The 23,833-nt window shown below is 40.0% G+C and overlaps 1 protein-coding gene across 1 annotated transcript in view; it reads right to left on the bottom strand.

The window, feature by feature from the left end:
• LOC124616271 (solute carrier family 12 member 6) overlaps nt 1–23,833 on the bottom strand; it is a 255,635-nt gene that overhangs the window by 148,699 nt on the left and 83,103 nt on the right. Inside the window, exons 4-5 of the mRNA XM_047144575.1 lie at nt 13,376–13,561; nt 3,256–3,491 (exon numbers count right to left, since the gene is read on the bottom strand). Coding sequence (XP_047000531.1) covers nt 3,256–3,491; nt 13,376–13,561 — 422 coding nt within the window. The remainder of the gene's footprint in view (nt 1–3,255; nt 3,492–13,375; nt 13,562–23,833) is intronic.

Raw genomic sequence — 23,833 nt, 5'->3', positions numbered from 1 at the left:
GTTGACTAAATTTCATTTTCTGTAATTTTTTTTTTTTTTTTTTAATTTAATGTTCTATGTTTCGATCTTAGTATGACTATATCTTTACTGATGTACTCTGGAACGATGTTAACTGGGTGCAGTGGGTTGTATGTTGTCTGGCGGGAAGGAAGGAAGGAGAATTGTAAAGTTTTCTGGAGTTGTGTGCAAATGGAACGTATTTTGCTGAGTGAACATTGTAACTGACGGCAGCAAAGCATCTAGAACTATTAAAAATGAAAATCACATTCAAATCAGTTTGTCGTCTATGTTATTTCAAGAAACACGCCAACCTATAGGGTTTCCAGACCTACAAGAGAATCTGACCTCCAGACAGATGAAATTTAAGCAACAGATTGAAAGAGATCCTTAAAAAAACAAGATGAATATTTTTTTCTTTAAAACTACCACTAGACTCGGCCAAAAATATTTTAACTCCATGAACAATTATTACAATTAATGGTCATCCAATGTGCAAAACAAAGGAGGTTGTTAAAATTCACATTAACCATTTGTGATCTATTACATTCAGCTAATTTTCCACATCATTCTTCATTTCCTTTACAACGGTCCTCTTTCCCCACTCCATGATGAAAATTACTTTAATTTTGAATGCTGCAGGCATGCTTATCTTATAAACTGTTATTTGTTGGGATCTACATTCATATACTTATGTTTGTTGGTGATTTTAGAAGGTCAACTGAGTGCAGTAGATAGAGTGTCATGAAAAGACAAACCTAAAATGGTGATGCTGAGGGAATCCAAATTATGAAGCAAATCATTAAAAGTACTGGTAGGAGACAAGTTTTGCTATTTGACAGCATAATAACTGATGACAGTAGAAATAATGAGGATATAACATGCAGACTGGCAATAGTAAGAAAAGCACTTCTGAAAAAGAGAAATTTTTAGCACAAAATGTAACTTTGTGTTAGGAATCTTTTCTGAACGTGTTTGTCTGGCCTGTAGATTTATTCAGAAGCGAAACATGAATGATAAACAGTATAGCAAAGAAAAGAATAGAAGCTTTTGAAATTTGATGTTATAGACAAATGGTGGAGATTCTGTAAGTTATGCAGATGTGCAGAGGATTGTATATGAAAGACTAGCATGGAGAAATGGCTCAAACCATCAGAAAACACTCAGGTATCATTCCACTGTCTGCAATCATTCCATCTCACCCACAAGTTAGTTGTCATCAAAATAGCACAAAAATGAACTGTTCACAAATTCGACAGTACATGAAATGAATGACATTGTATATGGCAAATTAACTTGTGCCAGCAATATGGCCACCTTGTACAGCATTACGATTGTGTAAGGAACACATTTTGCAGTGGTCATATGATTCATATTAAATAGAAATGGAGCTAAGAAAGGCATAGGGTGTTGTCAGGAGGTGGAGTAAAATATTGCTAAGAAACTTATTAACTGAGACCTTGAGTTTGTCCAAACTTATTAATTGATACCTCAAGTTAGTCCAGTGAATTATCAGTAACTAGAATAGTGTCATCAGCAATGAAGAATAAACATTTTTGTAGCAGTTCTACTACATTTTACAAGAAATCAAAAGCTGCAAAAGTTTACCACGGATGCTGCAACAGAAATTTATGTTTTAAGTTACATTTGCTTACTGTATCACCACCAAACCATCAGCAATTCTCTGTTTGTCCTGGATTTTCAACTTGTATTTTGTAGGATAACTCCTCATACGAGAGTGATTTGAAAAGTTCTGGAAACAGAATAGAAAATAATTACATCACTGAATTTTTTTTTTTTTTTTTTTTTTTTTTCAAGTAGTCTCCTTGTAGATTAATGCACTTAGTCGAACGAAGTTTCATTGCCTTGATCTCATATCGAAAATGAGTTTCCTTCAGAACTGAACAATAGTTGTCAACTCCGGGTATCAATTCTTTGTCTGAAATGAATTTTCGACCACCAAGAAAAATTTTCAGTTTTGGGAAGAGATGGAAGTCTGACAGAGCCATATAAGGTGAATAAGGCAGGTGTGGCAACAATTCATACCTTTGTTCGTGTAATTTTTCCATGGCGATGGCACATGTGTGCGGGTGCCCACTGTCTTGATGGAAGATGACTTTCTTCCTTGCTAAAACTGGCCTTTTTTCGAGCATATTTTGTTGTAATTTGTCCAGGAGGTTAGCATAGTATTCTCCAGTAATTGTTAGCCCAATGTGGAGATAATCTACAAACAGAATCCCCTTCGCATGCCAGAACACTGATGCTATGACCTTTCCCGCCGAAGGAATTATTTTTGCTTTCTTTGGTGGCAGAGAATCAGCATGTTTCCACTGATTTGACTGTTGTATTGTCTCTGGGGTATAGTAGTGCACCCAAGTTTCATCTGTGGTCACAAACTGGTGCAAAAAATCTTGTTTGTTTCTTCTAAAATGCGCCAAACATTGTTCTGATATGTCGATTCTCATGCATTTTTGGTCCAGCATCAAGAGCCACGGCACCCATCTTGCAGATAATTATTTCATTTCTAATTCTTCAGTTAAAATGTGATATACCCTTTCAAATGACATCTGGCAAGCGTGAGCAATTTCACGCACTTTCAATCGGCGATCTGGTCCAGCATCAAGAGCCACGGCACCCATCTTGCAGATAATTATTTCATTTCTAATTCTTCAGTTAAAATGTGATATACCCTTTCAAATGACATCTGGCAAGCGTGAGCAATTTCATGCACTTTCAATCGGCGATCCTCCATGATCATTTTATGCACTTTTGCAATGATTTCTGGAGTAGTGACAAACCTTCGTCGACCACTGTGCCGATCATCATCTAAGCTCTCCCGACCAAATTTAAATTCATTCGTCAACTTGACAACAGTTGAATATGAAGGAGCAGAGTCCCCCAGTGTAGTCTGGAAATCAGTATAAATGTCCTTTGCCTTCATATCTTTGTATACAAAGTACTTAATCACTGCTCAAATCTCGATTTTTTCCACCTTCACTACGCAGGAACGACAGCAGAGCCATGTCACCGCCACACCTCTCTTCCAAGAGCACTGACATGGCATCCGTTTACAGGCAATAGTCCGATGAATATCACGTGAACAACTCATTGCACTAGCACTGACCACTTGTGGTGATTCCGAGAACTTCTCAAACCACCATCATAATAAGCAAATTTTATACAGTATTAAAGCTCTGGCAACAAGATTAGGAATAGAATAGTTCTGAGGCAACAGGAGAATAAGTGAGCAGTACTTACGGCAACAGTTCATTCCCATTAAAGTTCACAAAGATGCCTACATATACGGCGAGGATGGAGAGTAGCACACAGGCAAGTGCCACAGTGGCAAACTTATTGACAAACTTTACACCGATGAAAACGATGGTGCCCATTATGATCAGCAGACCAGTGCCATACACCCTGAAGTTGTTGTACATGATGCTCGCATCTTTGGTGAAGTCGCCAAATATGGATGCACTTGGAGCCATGTATGTCTATGGAAAAACAAAGTTCAAGATTAACATTTTGCATTTTCTGATTCCTAAAGCACCTGTGTCCTTGAAAATTTTTGCTTGTACCATTCTCAGAACTCAGTGATTAATATAAACTTGTGGCATTTAAGATATTGACCTCAAGTATTTCATCAACCACTGAAGGTAATGAAACAAGGTTGTTTTATACATGAGAGTTCATAAAAGGGAAAGGATTTTGATTTGTGATCAATGTCCATGAGTTATTGAAGCAAATATATTTTCATGGAACTGTGTCCTTTTTGCATGAAAAGGACACACTTTCTTTTGCATAAAAGGATTAAAGGACTGTTGTTATTGTTTGAAGTGCACCTTTCCACACAAAGTACTGAGGACTGTGCTAAATAGCTTGAGGATTGGTTGAGGAATGTACTAAATACAGGGCAGTCAATACAAATCTAGCCTGGGCCATATATATGTCTGACATAAAATAAGTTAATATATCTAAAAACAAAGATGATGTGACTTACCAAAAGAAAGCGCTGGCAGGTCAATAGACACACAAACAAACATACACACAAAATTCAAGCTTTCGCAACCAACGGTTGCTTCGTCAGGAAAGAGGGAAGGAGAGGGAAAGACGAAAGGATGTGGGTTTTAAGGGAGAGAGTAAGGAGTCATTCCAATCCCGAGAGTGGAAAGACTCACCTTATGGGGAAAAAAGGACGGGTATACACTTGCACGCACACACACACACACACACACACACACACACACACACACACACACATATCCATCAACACATATACAGACACAAGCGTGTGTGTGTGTGTGTGTGTGTGTGTGTGTGTGTGTGTGTGGGTGGGCGCGCGCGCGCGAGTGTATACCCGTCCTTTTTTCCCCCTAAGGTGAGTCTTTCCGCTCCCGGGATTGGAATTATTGTGTATATGATGGGCACTGCTGTGGAGCCTGTGCAGTGTCCAAGGTTTTCATTTTCACATCTGATACATTCATTCTTTATGTGGTAGTTTTCTGCAAATCATAACAAGCGTCACAGCAATATATGAGGGTTGTTTTTTAAGTAAGGGCGTTCGTGCCTATAGTCCTGTATTTCGCGCGGACGCCGCAACAAGCCACCGCGCCACTTGCCGGCATCCTTCCCGTTCACACTGATGCAAGTTGCAGATCTGTAGCTGACGTGTACGCATCGCTGTGGTACTTTATAATGTTTACGATTATTGAATCGCCCGCCGCGTGTGAGATACGGTCAGTGATACGTTTTTTGACCGCGAGAAGCCTATCAGCTGCAGAAATTCATCATCAGTTAACAGAAGTCTATGGCTTGAACGCAATGAGTGAAGGTAAAGTGTGTCAATGGGTTAGAGAGTTTAAAAATGGCCGTCAAAACGTCCATGACGAAGAACGCTCAGGCCGGCCCTCTGTGATCACTGATGATTTGGTGGCTGCAGTCGAAACAAAGATTCGTGAGGACAGAAGATTCACAATTTCCACTCTTTATTTGGAATTTCCACAAGTTTCAAGATCGGTTTTGTACAAAATTGTGTCTGAAAGCCTAAACTTTAAGAAACTGTGTTCTCGGTGGGTACCCAGACTCCTCACAGAGGACCACAAAGGGAAGAGATTTGCCACTTCATTGTACTTTTTGATTCATTACGAGGAAGAAGGGGATGACATGTTGAGTCAAATTGTCACTGGAGATGAAACATGGGTATCCCGTATCACTCCCGAAAGCAAGCGACAGTCGATGGAATGGCGACACACAACCTCACCTGTCAAGGTCAAAGCCAAACAGACGCTGTCAAAGCGCAAGATTATGGCAACTGTGTTCTGGGACCAGCGTGGTGTTTTGCTAGTGGACTTTATGCCACGAGGAACAACAATCAACTCAGATGCCTACTGTGCAACTCTAAAGAAGCTCTGCAGAGCAATTCAAAACAAAAGGCGCGACATGCTGACAAAAGGAATTTTGCTCCTGCACGATAACACTAGGCCTCACACCTCTAAAAAGACTCGGGATTTGATTGATTATTTTGGCTGGGAAGTTTTGGACCATGCACCATACAGCCCCGACCTTGCTCCTAGCGATTTTCACCTTTTCCGGTACCTGAAACACCATCTTGGCGGGCAGCGCTTCAATGAAGACGATGAAGTGAAAGCGGCCGTGAACTCTTGGCTGTCGGAGCAGGTGGCCGAATTCTTTGAAGAGGGAATTAAAAACTTAGTTGTATGGTATGACAAGTGCTTAAATAAACAAGGCAACTATGTAGAAAAATAGGTAAAAGTGTGTAGAATCAGAAAATAAAAGTTTTTTTACAAAAGTATTTGTATCTTTTTTAAAAAATAAAAACGGCCCTTACTTAAAAAACAACCCTCGTACATTACTCTAATTTCCTAACAACAACAACAACAACAACAATAAATAATTTTTTATACCTTAGCAATACAAAATTGGGTACAATAACTGGTGATTAACCTGTTTTCAATAACTTTTAATGATTCTGACAACATCTAAGGTAGTCAGTTTACAGTGAGACCAAGCAAAGTGGGGCTTTTCTGAACTAATTATGATCCAGCATGCTCAGGTCATTTTTTACCCTTTGTTACTTTACACTGCTTTGTCACATGCTAGACTGATATCAACTGTTCATGGCCATGCACAGTGTCCCAGTTTACAAATATCCGTTACACTCTACAAAGCGCAATACAGCACAATTCTGCTCACATTTACAGTATCACTTTGTAATTATTCAGGCTATGGGTGATTTACCTTGTACATTCTTCACGGGAGCAGTTACAGCAATCACAGTTTAGGCTCTGCAATTCCATTTATTTTACCACAATGGTTTCAAATGTTTTCACATGTACCTCTATACTAATGACATTTTCAACACTTTCAACAAATCAAGAAGCATTTCATGATTCCCACTTCACTTTGTTGGCACAAAAATTAACTTGCGACCAACACATTTGAGTGTGGTAGTTGATGGTCTCCATTTGCCTGTTTCTTGATGGATGAACTGTACACAGAACCTAGACTGTGCAACATCAGACTAATTTTTCAAGCTTTACTTACTGGTTTGTTTTACTGGACCACTACAGTCAGACATAACAAATGATGTTGGAGGCTGGCCCTGGAATGCTGTGCCATTTCTCCCTACAGACTTTCCACAGGTGATTTGACACATTTTAACAATCTAAAAATGGGAATATGGTCCAAGATAACCTCTAAGGAGCATCTTTTGACCTAGGTTATTTGGATGGACATGACTTGTTTTATGTGGCAATGATGTCGTTTTCACTACACTGTTATGAAGTGTATGCTATCAACTGTGGGCAGTTGGCAGAAACAATAGAGCAGCAAACTTCTCAATGTATACTGTCCACAGTTGAGATGAATGCATGCTGCAAGAATATGGGTACAAAATAGGGTGACGTGGTTAAGTAAGAAAGTATACGCTGTTCTAGAAATCTTTTTATACATGTAACTACATGAAAATTGTAATTTGTTTGACTTGGAGAGGTTTGATCAATGCAAATATATTTAATCATCTCACATCTTCAGTGGATTGATACTTAATTTTTATTGATGCCAAAAATCTTGCTGTGTTATTTCTCAAAAGTATAGGAAATGTCACAGCTAAAATTAAGGTTACATATGTTGGGATGCAAATAGTCAAACATTAAGACAAAAAGTGTGGAATGTCTTTTCTTTGACCTACAGATCTGTGGACTGCTTTCCATATTCCACCTTATCTTTGTGAAAACTGCTAGCATTAAGTGTATACTTTTGTGATATATGTGTGTCTTTGAAAACACTGGGGAACAATTTGTAACTTAATTTCTGCTGACTTTGATTCTTACATTGTTTTAGAGGTAAACGGACATGCTGATTCCAAAACTGTAATTGGTTTTTTCCTACCACATCAAGTTTTGTTTCTACAGTTGTTGCGCATGCGATTACGCATCTGACAGGTAACTTGTTTGTTACAGAAAGCAGTGCTGCACTCTGTCAGCGTACTACCAGTGACAACCATGGATGTGTGTGCTGTCCTTAGGTTAGTTAGGTTTAAGCAGTTCTAAGTTCTAGGGGAGTGATGACCTCAGCTGTTAAGTCCCATAGTGCTCAGAGCCATTTGAACCATTTTGAACCAGTGACAACTGGAGGGGATAGTGACGCCGCGCGACAGGTTTAGATTCATATTGTCTATACCAATGTGGTCTGTTACGCATGAGACACTGTAGTAAACAGGTGTACTTGTCGTTCTGATATAGTGAAGCCGGTTTCTGACGCATAGTGCAAGAATTTGTATTTACACAAGATTAGCAGTATTTACTTCTTATATATATATATAAATGAAAAAGTGTCTTTATGTCTGCCACTGGTAGTTCATGTCGTAAGAGCTTAAACAGCCCTGATTCGTTTTGTTATTTGTTTTACCATTCCCAGTCGACAGACAAACATCAGTAATTTTGTCAGGGAAGCCTAATTTGCTTATTTTAAAGCAAAAATTGGCGACCAAGATAAATCATGGGTCCCTCACAAAGTCTGCAAGCAGTGTGTGGAGGGCTTGAGAATGTGGACAAAAGAAACACGCGATAAATTTCGTTTGGTATACGAATGATTTGGTGAGAACCCAAAGACCACTCCAGTAATTGTTACTTTTGTATAGTAAAAAAGCCAGGATATAAAAAAAATACAATTAAAAAAATTAAAAAATTAAAAAAATTAGCAACTGGCATGAAATTTGAAAATATTTCAGATGTAGAAACACATCTAGCAACTCTTGTTTATGTTCAAAACTACTGCTTGGTGTAGTGATTGTTTTCCCATCAGCATAGCAACTGGCATGAAATTTGAAAATCTTTCAGATGTAGAAACACATCTAGCAACTCTTGTTTATGTTCAAAACTACTGCTTGGTGTTGTGATTTTTTTCCCATCAGTTTAGTTGCGCCTGTTTGTGAGTTCATGAAATCTTGTATATCAGGCTGTCATACTCCCTACTGGTGTTGAGAACTCTTTAGGCACCACAGAGTCTCAAAGTTGTGTCTTTTATCCATACTAATTTGATTGGTGATACCTAGAGGCTCTCAGATGGGCGAACTATGCCTGCCTATAGCAATTTATCAATCGCTGTCTTAGCGGCATGTAAGTTACCCACGACCAATCGAAGCATCTTGTGACACACTGGCGGCTGTCAGAATACGATGCACCTTGCCAATATGTATCACAGAAACTTGCGCCTTTGTGCGAGCATGAGTAGAAAGGACGGTGAGGTGCTGCGCATAGAAGCAGAGTGTACTGGACTAACCTCTGTGTTACGGCATGTATTCAGGGTCATCAGATGTACAGGTGCTGCATGAGTGGGTGGAGGGGCATGGTCAGTCAGCAGGCTGAAGCCAAGCATGCATCCTCACTCATAGCAGAGTAGTGGCTGTGCGAGATGACCCTGAGGTGCTGTTGTATCATGCAGGTATGGGGTTGTCAGGGTGAATAACCTTGGGATGCGGCAGAAGATATTGTGGTGCAGGAGCAAAGCATGTTGTATGTCTGGAGAGAGATAGAAGTGATGCAGGAAGTCAGTTCTCAGGACCAGTCTCCCAGGTGTATGATCAAGGGGATGTGCGTATCCATATGACTGTCAAGTGACTTGACGGTAAACATGACACGTGTCTGGAGCTCAGAAATGCACATGGTGTGCGACAGTTATGTGTGGTAGCACCAAACTGACAATGGTACCACAGCATAGCTGTGACCTTGAGAAATCCACGGCACCCTTGCCTTTGTCGCCAGGAATTGCTGACAAGGTGTGTGGGCTGCTTGTTGCTCCTTGTGAGTGGGGGGAGGGGAGGATTGACTTGAGTTGTCCAGTGGGGTGTCTGGCGATAGTCATGGCTGCATGGTGTGGGATTATATGCGTTGCAGATTTTCAGGTGGTCCAGTCATGCTGTAAGCATTCTGTCCACCAGAGCCATTCGTTTTTCCAGAGGTTCAGCTTCCTCTGACATAACTGCCAATTGTAGCAGAAGTTCAACGATAAAGAGCAGCCAAAGGGCAGCATCTGGCATGAGGTTAATGTCAAGAGTAGCACAGAATGAACTGAGATGGCATTCTATCAGCCAATTGTTGTTCATGGGTAGCTTGTTTCAACTTTTGCTAGGCTGTTCATGAGAATCATTTTAATAGTTCAGATCTGGCTGTGTCATACTTGTTGTGAGTGGTTGGTGCTAATACGAAGTCATTAATTAAGTCGGTGTTTTCTGCCAGATGCCAAATCAGGGTAATGAATCAGGTGTCATGATCAGAAATGGCTAACGAACTAAAGGCACACTCCATGGTGGTGAACCTTAAAGTAGGTTGTTCTGGTCAAACTGGTGGCAGTTTAGCCTGGGAACTGAGTGTGAGATAGGTAATGGCTGTGATGCGGCATGCTTATAGTCAGCCAAGTTGATATTGATCACAACAAACCTTCCTGAGACTGCAGCGCAGTAGGAAAGAAGGCTCCTAAGTTGTCATAGTACCCGACTGGCTGTGTAGGTATATGTGAAGTGGGTGAATGTCCAATCACATATATATATATAAATCCTTGTGCAACACATTTTGCAATTGATGTGAGGTCACTACTATGGCAGTATCTCCCGACTGGGTGATGGGTAATGTCGCAATAATGAAGTCAAGGCAGTTGATAGTGAATACACTTTATTCACAAAGTGCAATACATCAACATGTCTACATCGTATCATGGCTCAGAACACACTGCTGTCTTTGACTCACCCACAGATATTCCTCTGCCCTCTGGCAAGCGACATAAACCATGTGATCAATTTCCACACTCCTAAACATCCCGGGTCCACTGTTTCCGATGTGATATTGAAGTGGTAATGTGAAGGGACACGTAAAGCACAGAAGTGTACAGGCTAACCTCGTCTGTTGACTGGAGACCGCTGACAGCTGAAGAGGGTCATAATGTGTATTAGGCAGACATCTATCCAGACCATCACACAGGAATTCCAAACTGCATCAGGATCCACTGCAAGTAATGTGACAGATAGGCGGAAGGAAACAAAACTTGGATTTCATGGTCGAGCGGCTGCTCATAAGCCTGCATCACGCCCATAAATACCAAACGACACCTTGCTTGGTGTAAGGAGCTAAACACTGGACGACTGAACAGTGGAAAAACATTGTGTAGAGTGACGAATCACGGTACATAATGTGGCGATCCGATGGCAGGGTGTGGGTATGGCGAATGCCCGGTGAATGTCATCTGCCAGCGTGTGTCTATATTTAAATGGATACTCTGCGAATCACATTTAAGTGCCTGGCAGAGGGTTCATCGAAACACCTTCACAGTTCTCTATTATTCCAGTCTCATATGGCGTGAGGAGAGAACAAACATCTTCATCTTTCCGTACAAGCTCTGATTTCCCTTATTTTATAGTGGTGATGATTTCTCCCTGTGTAGGTCGGTGTCAACAAAACATTTTCGCATTCGGAGGAGACATTTGGTGATTGGAATTTTGCGAGAAGATTCCATTGCAACAAAAAATGCCTTTCTTTTAAGGATGTCCAGCCCAAATCCTGTATCATTTCTGTGGCACTCTCTCCCATATATCGCGATAATACAAAATGTGCTGCCCTTCTTTGAACTTTTTTGATGTACTCCGTCAGTTCTATCTGGGAAGGATCTCACAACATGCAGCAGTATTCTAAAAGAGGATGGACAAGTGTAGTGTAGGCAGTCTCCTTGGTAGATCTGTTACATTTTCTAAGTGTGCTGCCAATAAAACGCAATCTTTGGTTAGCCTTCCCCACAACATTTTCTATGAGTTCCTTCCAATTTAAGTTGTTCGCAGTTGTAATACCTAGGTACTTAGTTGAATTTACGGATTTTAGATTAGACTGATTTACAGTGTAACCGAAGTTAACGAATTCCTTTTACCACTCATGTGGATGACATCACACTCTTCATTATTTAGGGTCAACTGCCAATTTTTGCACCATTCAGATATCTTTTCTAAATCGTTTTGCAATTTTTTTTATCTTCTGATGACTTTATTAGTCGATACATGACAGCGTCATCTGCAAACAACCTAAGACGGCTGCTCAGATTGTCTCCCAAATCGTTTATGTAGATAAGGAACAGCAAAGGGCCTATAAAACTACATTTGGAACGTCAGAAATCACATCAGTTTTACTCGAAGACTTTCCGTCAATTATTATGACTGTGACCTCTCTGAAAGGAAATCACAAATCCAGTCACATAATTAAGATTATATTCCGTAAGCAAGAAATTTCACTACAAGCCGCTTGTGTGGTGCTGTGTCAAAAGCCTTCCGGAAATCTAGAAATACGGAATCAATCTGAAATCCCTTGTCAACAGCACTCAACACTTCATGGGAATAAACAGCTGGTTGCGTTTAGTGCCAACAGTAAAATTCGGAGGCAGTGGTGTAGTGGTGTGGTCATGTTTTTCATGGAGGGGACTGCAACCATTGTTGTTTTGCATGGCACTATCACAGCACAGACCTACATTGATGTTTTAAGCACCTTCTTGATTCTCACTGTTGAAGAGCAATTTGGGGATGGCGACTGCATCTTTCAACACGAACGAGCACCTGTTCATGTTGCACAGCCTGTGGCGGAGTGGTTACACGACAATAACATCCCTGTAATGGATTGGCCTGTACAGAGTCCCGACCTGAATCCTATAGAACACCTTTGGGATGTTTTAGAATGCTGACTTCGAGTGAGGTCTCACTGACCGACATTGATACCTCTCCTCAGTGCTGCACCCTGTGAAGGATGGGCTGCCATTCTCCAAGAAACCTTCCAGTCTCTGATTGAACATATGCTTGCGAGAGTTGAAGCTGTCATCAAGGCTAAGGGTGAGCCGACACCATATTGAATTCCAGCATTACCGTTGGAGGGTGGCACAAACTTGTAATTCATTTTCAGCAAGGTGTCCGGATACTTTTGATCACGTTTCTGATATCCCCTGATCACATAGTGTATGTCTTTTCTGATTTCCCCACATATCTATTGCATACATAGCTCTGTTACAGTCCTTAACAACACTCACCAGTAGTTTGTCATGCGTTACAATACAGCACATAAGAAACTGCACTTTGCTAGTGTAGGCCACACATTCAACATTATTATGTGCATACTTTAACATGCCAGTTTTTAATTGGGGTGTTTTACACTATGTCTGCTTCAGGTACAGGTAGTCAGTTCTGCACTACGCCATTTATGACACTGCCAATCTCAACTAGAATCTGTGTGATTCCCTTTAATCAAATGTTTTATCTGCTTCGCTCTGGGTTGAGTGTTGTTCATGTTATTTTTCTCAAATGAATCTTTCTTCTTTTTTCTGGTTAGCTGTTTAATCTGGATTTGGGAATCTTAGTTGTATAGAGTGGCCAGATACCCATCCCGTCACTACATGTCATGGTTTAGCTGTGGCTTTCCCTTCACATTTCCACTTCACAATCACAACACGAACCATTGACTTGGGCAGCTTAAGAAGGGAAAGTCACTGAGCTCTCCTGACAAACACAATCTGCTGTTACTGCTTTTCTACTGACGAACACAATACTCCCTTTCCTCTTTTATACTGATGAGTACACCTCACATGACATCTAGTGGTCAATTATGCATTACACAGGGTTATCCTGATACTTTTGATAAGATAATGTATTTGGAGTACAGCTACTGCACCTTTATTGGTAATGAGAGAGGTTCCAAGGAGACCTACCCCAGGGCCCATGCTAGCTCTCCACAGGTACATTCCGAAGGTTCAAATGATAACAAATCACTGTAGTACTCTGCGTATTGGTGGATGGTCTGAATTTAAAGTAAAAGAAGTAAGAATGACCGTTACTCACTAGGACTATCTCGACTGCACCGACGATGTACATGGCTGCGGCAAGTGTGGTGCCCGTGTAGAAGAGCATGCCAACCGCACCGCCGAACTCTGGACCGAGTGAGCGTGAGATCATGAAGTAGCTGCCTCCCGCTGGCACCACACCATTGGTCGCTATGGCGCTCATCGAGATGGCTGTCAGCATTGTCTGTGGCATACAAAATACACAATTAAAACCTTCTTCTTCATCTGCAAATACACTGATTTCCATTAACCAGGAAAAAGCTGCACAAAAATTAATCGGATGGCAAAAAAGTGAAGCACACAGAAGGGGAAAAGGAAATGAAATGAAACTTCCTGGTTGAGAAAGAAATGATTACAAAATCGAGTCAAATTTACAAAGAAGTTAGTAGTATGAGCCCACTTACCAGTAAGATATTGAACCCCCCTCTGGCCTGGGAACATGTGTTGATTTGGTTGGAAAGAGCGCTGTCCTGATGCAAGCTAGCTCACAATGGTTGTACCTGGTCCTAGATACTCTCAATACTGGCATTGGTATGTAGTTAAAAGTCCAAGCTGTTCCGGACTTGTACTATTAGGGACAGATCTGGAAATATTGCTAGCTATGGCAGTACCTCAATGTCACGCAGAGAAGTATCATATGTGGACGAGCATTGGCCCATTGAAAAATGGCATCACACTAGTCACAGGAGAGATAACCCATGTTTGTGATGTAATATTGTGTTGTCAAATTTCCTTCAACCATAAGCAGCCATGACCTGAAATCACGGCTGACATCTACACACAATGAAGCCAGGAGTAACATGCAGTGCCTCTCCAAAAAATTGCAAGAATCAGACCTCTCCCTATATTGTCGTCATGCTCACTGATAATGGTCATCTGGTGTACTGTAGAACCACAATTCATTGCGTAACACAATGCAATGCAATTCATCAGCATTCAATGTTTCCCAGTCACGATACCGGTCCAAACACAGCTGCTTGTGTCATTGTGTTAATGGCAGCCTATGTGTGGGATGGTAATTCCTCAGTCCAGATGCTGCTTGTCTCCCACCAACAGTGGGAGATGTAACCAGGTATTGCAGATAATCCATTACTTTTGCTCTGATGGCATGTCATGCAGGTAAGATGTGCTTGGTGCACAGTATGGCAATCCTCCCTTGTGGTGGTCAGACATGAGTGACCAAAATCGTGATCGGTTTGCTTGCCTTCATGTTCCCACCCAGTCTAACAATGTTCTACAGTCACCCCCAAATGTTCCACAAACCTGGATATTGCAAAATTTGACTAGCCTGCCAAATGGAGACTCACAATGAGGCCCCATCACAACAATGTCAGGTGCTACAACACGGACTTGCACAAGTATACTGCATCCTCATGATCTTCACAGTGATCACGCAATACTTGGTGCTGTTCACACCCACACTCTATCGTGTCTGGTAACAGCACTAAACAAGTGCAACACTAATGCACTCTGATGGCTGTTCTACCTGTCACAGAGAAATGCAAAACTAATCTTTTACATACCTGTATGATTTTACATTGACAAGTGACCATTTCTTCTGTTTTCTTCACATTTTTTTGTCAGACAGTGTATTCATGACCATTACTGTAATCTTCAGTTCAAAGTCTGGTTTCATGAAGCTCTTCACACTAGTCTTTCATATGCAAACCCCCCCCCCCCCCCCTCAACTTCATACAATAAGCAAATTCATATTCCTTAAGGGAACCAGACAGGATACATGTTGAAAAATGGTGTTTTGGAATTTCATTGATAAAAAATTCTCCGTTCTTTTATATGTTACACAAGGTCCACTTTATTGTGTCTGTATAATTAGCAATGACAAAAAAATAATTCAGATATGCACACATCCCTTTAACACCCATTTGCCATAGCTCTTTTTTTAAATGACATATCACACAAACTTTTAAGATAAATTCATGGGGAAGTATTGTTTCACATATCAGATGTGTCGATAACCTGTTATACAGATCACAATGTTCACATGTTTCAATATGGCATCTGTGGTTCTGTTTAACTCGTAAACAGAAGTTTCTTGTACTTGTAATCATGTTGTGGCCTGTCTGTTCTGCATACATTTTGTCTTTATACTGTGTTTCCTAAATGAAAATTTTGAGTTAATGTGTACATGAGAGCAAAAGAACATGCAGCAACTAACCAAGAAGCATGTCAAGAAAGAAGCTTTTTAGTTTTAATGAAAATGTAAACAGGTCTACTGTGGAAGCCCAATCTGTAAGTAGTGGTATAATAATGTTATTGTTAGTATAGACAGTCTTTGTAAGTAATAGTACTAGTTGCAAATATTGTTCAGCTGTATGTTGTTTGTACATAGTAGAGGATAAAAGGGTTGGATCTGGATTCTGTACCAAGTTGGTGATTAAATGTTAAGTTTGCAATGAATCCAATTCAATGAGAATTTAAGAACCTACAAGACACAAGTAATATGATACAAATTTGGCTGGACCTCAGCCAATAAAAATGTTTAAAATTACAAATTTAAGAATGGTTTATGGTACGAGATGCATTGGGAAAGGACAGTGTAGTGCAGAATTATTGTGTGCAATGCTGGATTTGCCATCACCACCATCCAAGTTTTTCAAATAATATGATATAATTTTAAGAAACCTGAAAGACGTTAATTGGAAGGAGTATGAGAATTGCTGCACAAGAAGCTGTGTCAACACATGATGGACAGCAAGAAATTTGAGTAGCTGTCGATGAACTGTGGTAGAAACATTGCCACACCTCTCATCATGGTGTTGTTGCTGCCACATCATTTGATACCAGTACAGTTACTGGTGCAGAGATTCTAACAAACTTTGTCAATGTTGCAGTAATGAAGAGCCTAATAATAAATATGACAAAAACTGTGTTGTGTCTAGTGGAGGTATGGCAGTCCACAGTGAATTTCCAGACGATCAGGGTATGAATGTGGTGTGTGTTATTTACACCACCTCGGTGGTCATGACTTACACCCGAAATTAACGAGTTAAAGCCCTATAGTGATTGAGCAGAAGTTGTAAAATTGGAGTGTGTAGGGTTTGTCTAAAAAAGGATTGGAACAATGCAAAAACTGAGTGACAACAAGGGACTGGGATGGGCTGGGCAACTTACACAGAAATAGATCTTTTGCAAATATATTGTGGTAATGCCATTAGAAGTAATGTAAATGATCCAGAGGCTACGAAACTTGCAATATGGGCTTCTTTGTTGAATAATGCTTCAACAGATGAAAAACCTCAGCCCTAAAAGAAGTGAATCTTGGTGCAGTTTTTAGTGGGATTCTATTGCTGATTAAGTGTACAAACATAATCTCTCACTTCCTTAACCTGTTATTCAGACAAACCTGCGTATAAGGGACTGACTGATGAGAAGTAACTGAAAACATTATCTTCATGGTTGAACTCAGAACTTGAACTAAGGCTTCAACAACAGTATACGAGAGTCTCTACAAAAAATTGTGTTTCATGAACTAAAAGAATTGCAAATTAGAGTATATTATGCAGTTTTGCATTTTACTAGTGGTGGCATAAGTAGAACTATGGACTTGCAATAAAGTCAGCACTGAACATTACCAAAGCTCTTTGCCAGATGGATGGAACAGTTAGTCTTCTATGCAGATTGAGTTGCAGAGACTTCTTCAAAGGAGGAAAGAGTGAAGAAAAGACTTCAGCCAAGAACAAAACTAAGGAGTGAATCAAAATGAATATTGAGCTGTAATGTTCTGAAGTTAATAAAAACAATAAGAATGTTTGTTTGAAGGAACCACTTTCTCAAAAGCTGAGATTTGGCACAATTACTTTATACAACCCACAGTACATTTTCCCAACTTTTACTTTTTAAAGTTCAAACTTTAGGTATTCTATGGCGCTTTGTGAGAAAAACGATACAAAATTTTCAAATGATTTCTTTCTTTATCATACAAAAAATATAACACATCAACTATTTGTCCTAAAGGCATAATTCTTCCCACACTTCTCAAGAATACATCTCACAAACCAAATGTAAATTTTCATAAAAATAGCATTTATATTTTTTGAGAAAATGATAGCTAAAAAAGACTATATTTTTATGCTTAAAAATTAATATTTATTAACTAATCATTTTTTGTATTTTGAATTTGACAATCTAGAACCATGAAAGTTTACAACAATGTTGCTTAAGATATATGTGCTACATGTAGAAAAATATTTACTGAAATGCACTGAGAACTTTAAAAAGAGGTACTGTAGGTGCAAGCTCATGTATCTTACCTGGCTCCCTTAACGTTCTGTCAGGCACAGCCGGTGAAAATGATAGGCGTACATGTCGAAATTTTCTGTCAGTTATTTGTCAACAATTGACAGCAATGATGTCTTTTCGCTTCCCTTTCCAAACCATCTTCATCATTGTGTAGCAAGCAGAGCGACTACTTCGTTGTTGAAATATATGCTGAATGTGCAAACTGATACACTGCACCCTATCCCATCTCATTTCAATAGTACATCTACATGGTTTTTTTAGACCACTAGTACTCGGCAACGAGTAGGGGTACCCACCTTGAGCGACCGTTGGCAGACAACTAACACAATGCAGTTCCAGTCTCTATGGAGCGTTGGATCATATAGCATCATGAGACTGCGGTCGAGTAGTTCTTCATAAACAATTATTCTGTGGTCACAGTTTAACTTCTTGTGTTGAAATTTAATGTTGGACATCAAGATGCAGTTCCAGATCAAAACACAATACTCTACGGGGTTACAGCGTTTAGAGGTACTGGATCTGTGATAAAAAAGATACCATGTGGTCTTCCCCATTCAGTTCGAACTCCCGAAAAGGTAGACAAAGCTCTTGCTAGTCCAAAATGATCCACTATACCTAGTATTACTGGGTAAGTTATGTCATTTGCTTCATCCCATCTTGAATGATGGTCTCAAATTTCACCCATACAAAATAATGATTGTTTGGCAGCTATGTGAAATGGATTTTGTGCACTTTAGAGAACCTTATGGCATAATGAACGCTATTCTTATGGATGATGCAGATGTCCCAGTATCCATAAGTGATAAAGCCCATTTTCATCTGGATGATTACACATTTAATGTTCAGAAGCATTGGTACTGGGCATCAGAGAACCCACATGAACTACACCAGCTCAAAAGCTACAGTGTGGAGCAGTATTTCCAAGATACGGGTTGTTCGACCTTATCTTTTAGAAGAGGGAGGAATTGTAGCTACAGCAACATCAGAGTGCTACGTCGAAATGTTCAACAACTTTCTTTGTCCAGAACTTGAAAGGCGTCGAGTGAACATGAGAGAAATATTGCTCACATGATGATAGATTCCATGGAAGTGATACGATCAATATTCCCAGGACAGGTCGTTTCATGATAAGGTGGTGTTTCTTGGCCCCTATGCTCATCCGACTATCGATCTGTTACTTCTTTTTGTAGAGATACTTGAAATCAAGGATGTATGTGAATAAGCCCCATACAATCGATGACCTCAAGATTTCCATTCGTCAGGAAACTGTAGCTGTGCCGAATGAAATACTGTAGACAGCCTTGTTTAACTTTCAGGGGAGGATCCAAATTTGAGTTCTGCGAGAAGAAAATCAACTCAATGACGTTTCCTCTGCTCCACCTTGTATTTGGTTACCAACATAACTTTGTTAAATAGTACAAAGCTATTTTTGAGTATAAAATGTATTATTTTCTTTTTAGTTCTTTTAAAAAATTATTCTGGCTGCCTGAATATCAGGTATCAAACTAATACACTGCATCTGGTTGCTTTATTTTATAGCAATTTTATTATTTTAGAAAGAATATACTTAATCATGACAGCCTACAGTAAGATGTGCTTTGAAGGACTCCAAAATGATACTCAAGGAGGATAATAATGAAGTTCAAGCGAACTTTGAAGAAGATGTGACGCAGGTTGTGATGATGCTGAAGTTTGGTAGGAAGACTGAGAACCAAAAGATAACAACAATGAACATTAGGAAGAAGTACTTCAGGAAAACGACTGTTGTTAAATGCAGTTCTGTATACAAATCAGTACCAGAGTACTGAGATCATCAAAGCTTAAGTTCAACATGACAGACATGTAAAATCAAAATATGTTGTTGAACTGGAATATTAGAACTGCATCATAGATGAAAATTTGCTCTGGAATTTTAGAACAGCATCAAATATGACAATTAGTTCTTTGTAATTCTGTATAGAAATTGGTATACTGAGAGCATCAAAGCTTCAGTTCAACATGAAAGACGTAAAACCAAATGATGTTACTGAACTGACAGCTTTCATAAGTCTCTTTATTTCCAGCTGGTGTTATCAAAAGAAAGAGCTTACTGCATCTGTGGGTACCTGGTGGATGCAGTACCGAAAAATTAAAATTTTGCCTCACAAGGAACAAAAAACATTTTGAATTCCTCATCATACAATGTCTCAGATTTGTCATTCATGTGACTCATGATGAAAAGGGACAGTTACACAACAAAAAGCGATTCGGGATATATTCTCTGTTACTACAGAACTGTCCAAAGTTATGTACCATTAAGAAAATACAATGGCAGAGAAAATTAGTACATCCTTTCAGAGGTTTCCAATTCGCTCAAGAGTTGCTGTTGCATCAATGTACATGGACGTGAAATGATTACCTTTACAGATCAACAGCACAAAGGTTTTTGACCATTGCCGAAACACACGCGTTAGTACGTGGTGCAGTCTGGCATCCAATCGATCATACACACTGCGAATACTGTCCATGGGTATGTTATGCTGTGCCTGCTTGACCTATTCAGGTTGTTCAGTTAGAAGTTGTTGGTCGACAAGCTGCAAGAGTCAGTTCTCGTCCTATCATATCCCACATGTGCTCGATTAGAGACAAGTCCAGAGATTGTGCTGACCAGGGAATTTGCTGCGTATCTTGCTGATTACATTAAGTTTTAGGGGCAGTGTGTGGGCGAGAATTATCCTGTTGTAACAACACATCACCTTCCTGTTGCAAGAATGGAAAAAGAATGGATCTAACAACATTCTGCACTTACAGAGCACTGGTTAGCGAAAGAAAACGAGAGTTGTAACTTATCGCACCCCAGACCATAAGGCCTGGTTTGGGGCTGATGTGTCTTGGATGAATGCACTCTATGCGACAACGTGCGCCAGGTCTACGTCATATGCATAAATGACCATCACTTGTGTGCAGCTCTGAATGACTACAGCACACCATTCCATCTTCCAAGCAATCCTATGATGGCACCAGTTGAGCCGTGTACGTCGACACTGCAGTGTGAGTGGGCTAGAGGTGTGTATGCCTGTAGTCCCACAAAGTTCATAACAGCTGTGTTGACATGTTTGGGCTCACAAGCCTTTTTATCTCTACTGCGGTAACTGTACGATCTGCCACTGCTCCCTTACAATACGGCGATCCAGACAGACGTGTTGCGTGAACGTCCAGAAACTCATCTATGGGTGTAAGAATGTCCACATGACCACTAATACCTGCATCATTGTACAAATGACACAGCACGTCCAACTTGTGTGGCAATTCTCCCAAAGGACCATCCCACCACTCATGATCACAATGTAACACCTTTCAAGCTCGTTCATTTGGCTGTATGTAGTACAAGTGAGTCTCCATGGCATGGTTGCCTGCTTGCTTCACACGTTTGTACTACACAGTTTTCTAGCCATGAGCATTCCCCATTAAATGGTAGGCACAGACTGCACTGTGGTAGCTATGCCACTACGCTATTTGTTGACAGACGTTGTTGAAACCATTATCAATACATCTACTATCTCCAGTGATGTATGTCATCATGGGATCAAAATCAACATTTTTCTGGCAGTCTACAGCTTTTTTTGGATATATACCCGGCAAACCAAACAGATATGGCATTAACACAGGGGGATAATTGTTGACCTACCTGAAATAAAATCGTCATAACTTCTGAACGATTTGCATTAGGATAAAACTGCATGGTTGGCCACCGGAATTAGTACGCGCGTTGTTGTTTGGTTCAGCAATGACGTCCGCTTTCATTTGGACGGGTTCGTCAATAAGCAAAGCTGGTGCATTTGGAGGATTGAGAAACTGCATTTTTCGATCGTGGGGTCTCTTCACGCTCGACAGGTGACTGTTTGGTTCGCAATGTCCAGTCAAGAAATAATCGGTGCAGTATTCATTGACGATATGGTGACTACTGAATGGTACATAAAAGTTTTGAAAGATGATAACATCTCCGTTAACCAAAGTGACCCTGATTTCGACAAGATGTGGTTCATGCAAGACAGAGCTCTACCCCATTGAAGCAGTTGAGGTTTTGATGTCATTTTTGCTTTGGGGACTGCATTCTGGCTCCGGTGTTGTACCAAGATGCCACCGGCACGTCCCTCGATTGGCCGCCATATTCTCCAGATCTTAACACATGCGACTCCTTTTTGTGGGGCTATATTAAAGACAAGATGTACAGCAATAACCCCAAAACTACTCTTGAGCTGAAAATAGCCATTCGGGATGTCATCGACATCACTGATGTTCCGACACTTCGGCGGGTCATGCGGAACTTCGCTATTCGTCTGTGCCACATCATCGTCAATGATAGCAGACATATCGAACATTCGTAACCTAAATCTGAATATCTGTAGTGACATTGAATATAATGTATGCAGGCCGTAGTTTGTAACTAATTTACGTTTCTTCATACAGTTCAATAATTGTCATCCTTTATATGCTCTTGTGAATTTCCGGGTATTTACCTGTACGCCTTGGAAACACTCTGGATGGCAACCAGAAGCGTTACACCACATAAGTAAAAGACCTACCGATTTTATTCTACGACTGTATGAATCTATCTACCAGTCAGGTAGAAATATGAGTGCAGACAACGGGTTCACCAGAATTGACTTGATATAAGAGCGAGGAAAAAAAGTACGGTATTTCTTTTGTTGAGTCAAAGAAGAAAACATGCTTGAGACTTCCTTTGTAGTTTTCTACCAGTAAAGGAAGAGTTTTCCAAATCCCCTCCTCTTTTTTTAATATCAAGAGAGGCTGTACTCTAGTTTCAATTGTTCCTTAAAAAAACCTAAGTGTATGATTCTGGCTTCAAGTATGATAATAATTGAACCAGAGGAAAAATGCTCCTGTCAGAGCATAAAAAAAGGTGGCTCCCCCTCCTTCTGTCTTCGTCTATCTCTCTTTCAAAGCCACTTTTTCTCTCACACCATCACTGGCACCTTAATCTCTTTCTCTCCCAGTGGCATTTACTACTCTCTCTCCCACCTCACTTCCTCTCTGCTACTCCCTTACAGCACATAAAACCACGAAGACGTTCACATCACAAAATTTGTTGTGAAGGAAGCGGAATAAGGGCCGAGGCAGCTGATTCCCCTCTCTTCTGTCAACAGTATTTGAAAGAGGAACGTATTCACTTTTCTTCGTTCTCTGAGAGGAGCATTTTACCACTAGCTCTCTAATTTTCCTTGCTAGGTCAGTGAAGTTTTGACACTTTATTTACATACTTTGACACATACAAACAACAAACAAGTGCACAGAATATAAGGTTAGCATAAAATGGTTTGCTTTACATTTTTTCTGGATACTTCGCTCATACATTGCTACTCATAGAAACGCCCATCTCATGATTTGTATCTTAAGAGATTAAACCATCTTACAAGAAATTTTTTATTGAATCCTGTTATACATTTTTTTGCAGTCATTTTAAATCATTTTCAGGCATGTCAACATCATTTTCAGCCCATTTTTTGTCACCGTACTATCACTTTGGGCTTGTCTGGATAGTCGCGCAGTGCCCATTATATAGAAAAAGCAAGTCATAAAGTTTTATTGGTGAAAAATTCTGACTAAAATCGTCGTTTGGTGACTTCAGAGCACTTGCGATTACTCCAGAACGCTTGCTAAATATTCAGTGCGTCAGTTAAAACAATATTCACGCATCAGACCGGATGTTGAGTGGATATTGTACGCGAGGAAGCACGGTAATCTTGAACCTCTCGATCTATAACGGATAATGATACTGAAAAGTGTTTCACAGTTCCCTGAGAATTGTATCTTAAGAACATATGGTGAAAATTTCGACGATTTGCAAATAACATAAATTACTGAAGTGGCCATCCTCCCCCAGCTGGTATATTTGGTACTCAAAAATCATGGTATTTCGAGCGTATCTTGATAACGGACACAGATTTTCGAAAACGAGAAAATGGCGTTTCTAGATTAACGTCTGAAGATTACATAGTTACAATTTGAGCCATTTTCTATCGTTAGTTATTTAGATAACTGCGAACCATGGCGCAAAACGGTTACAAACCCGTTTTTGCTGTTTTCTGCACAAGTACGGTAATTTTAAACCCCTGGATATCGGTAACAGATAATGATATCGAAAAAAGTTTCTGAGTGTCCAGAGAATATAATCTTAAAAACTTACGGTAAAAGT

The sequence above is a fragment of the Schistocerca americana genome, chromosome 5, assembly GCF_021461395.2.
Source record: "Schistocerca americana isolate TAMUIC-IGC-003095 chromosome 5, iqSchAmer2.1, whole genome shotgun sequence".
NCBI classification, from domain to species: Eukaryota; Metazoa; Arthropoda; class Insecta; order Orthoptera; family Acrididae; genus Schistocerca; species Schistocerca americana.
The sequence above is the reverse complement of the archived record's forward strand: the minus strand, read 5'-3'. Positions and strand labels throughout refer to the sequence as shown.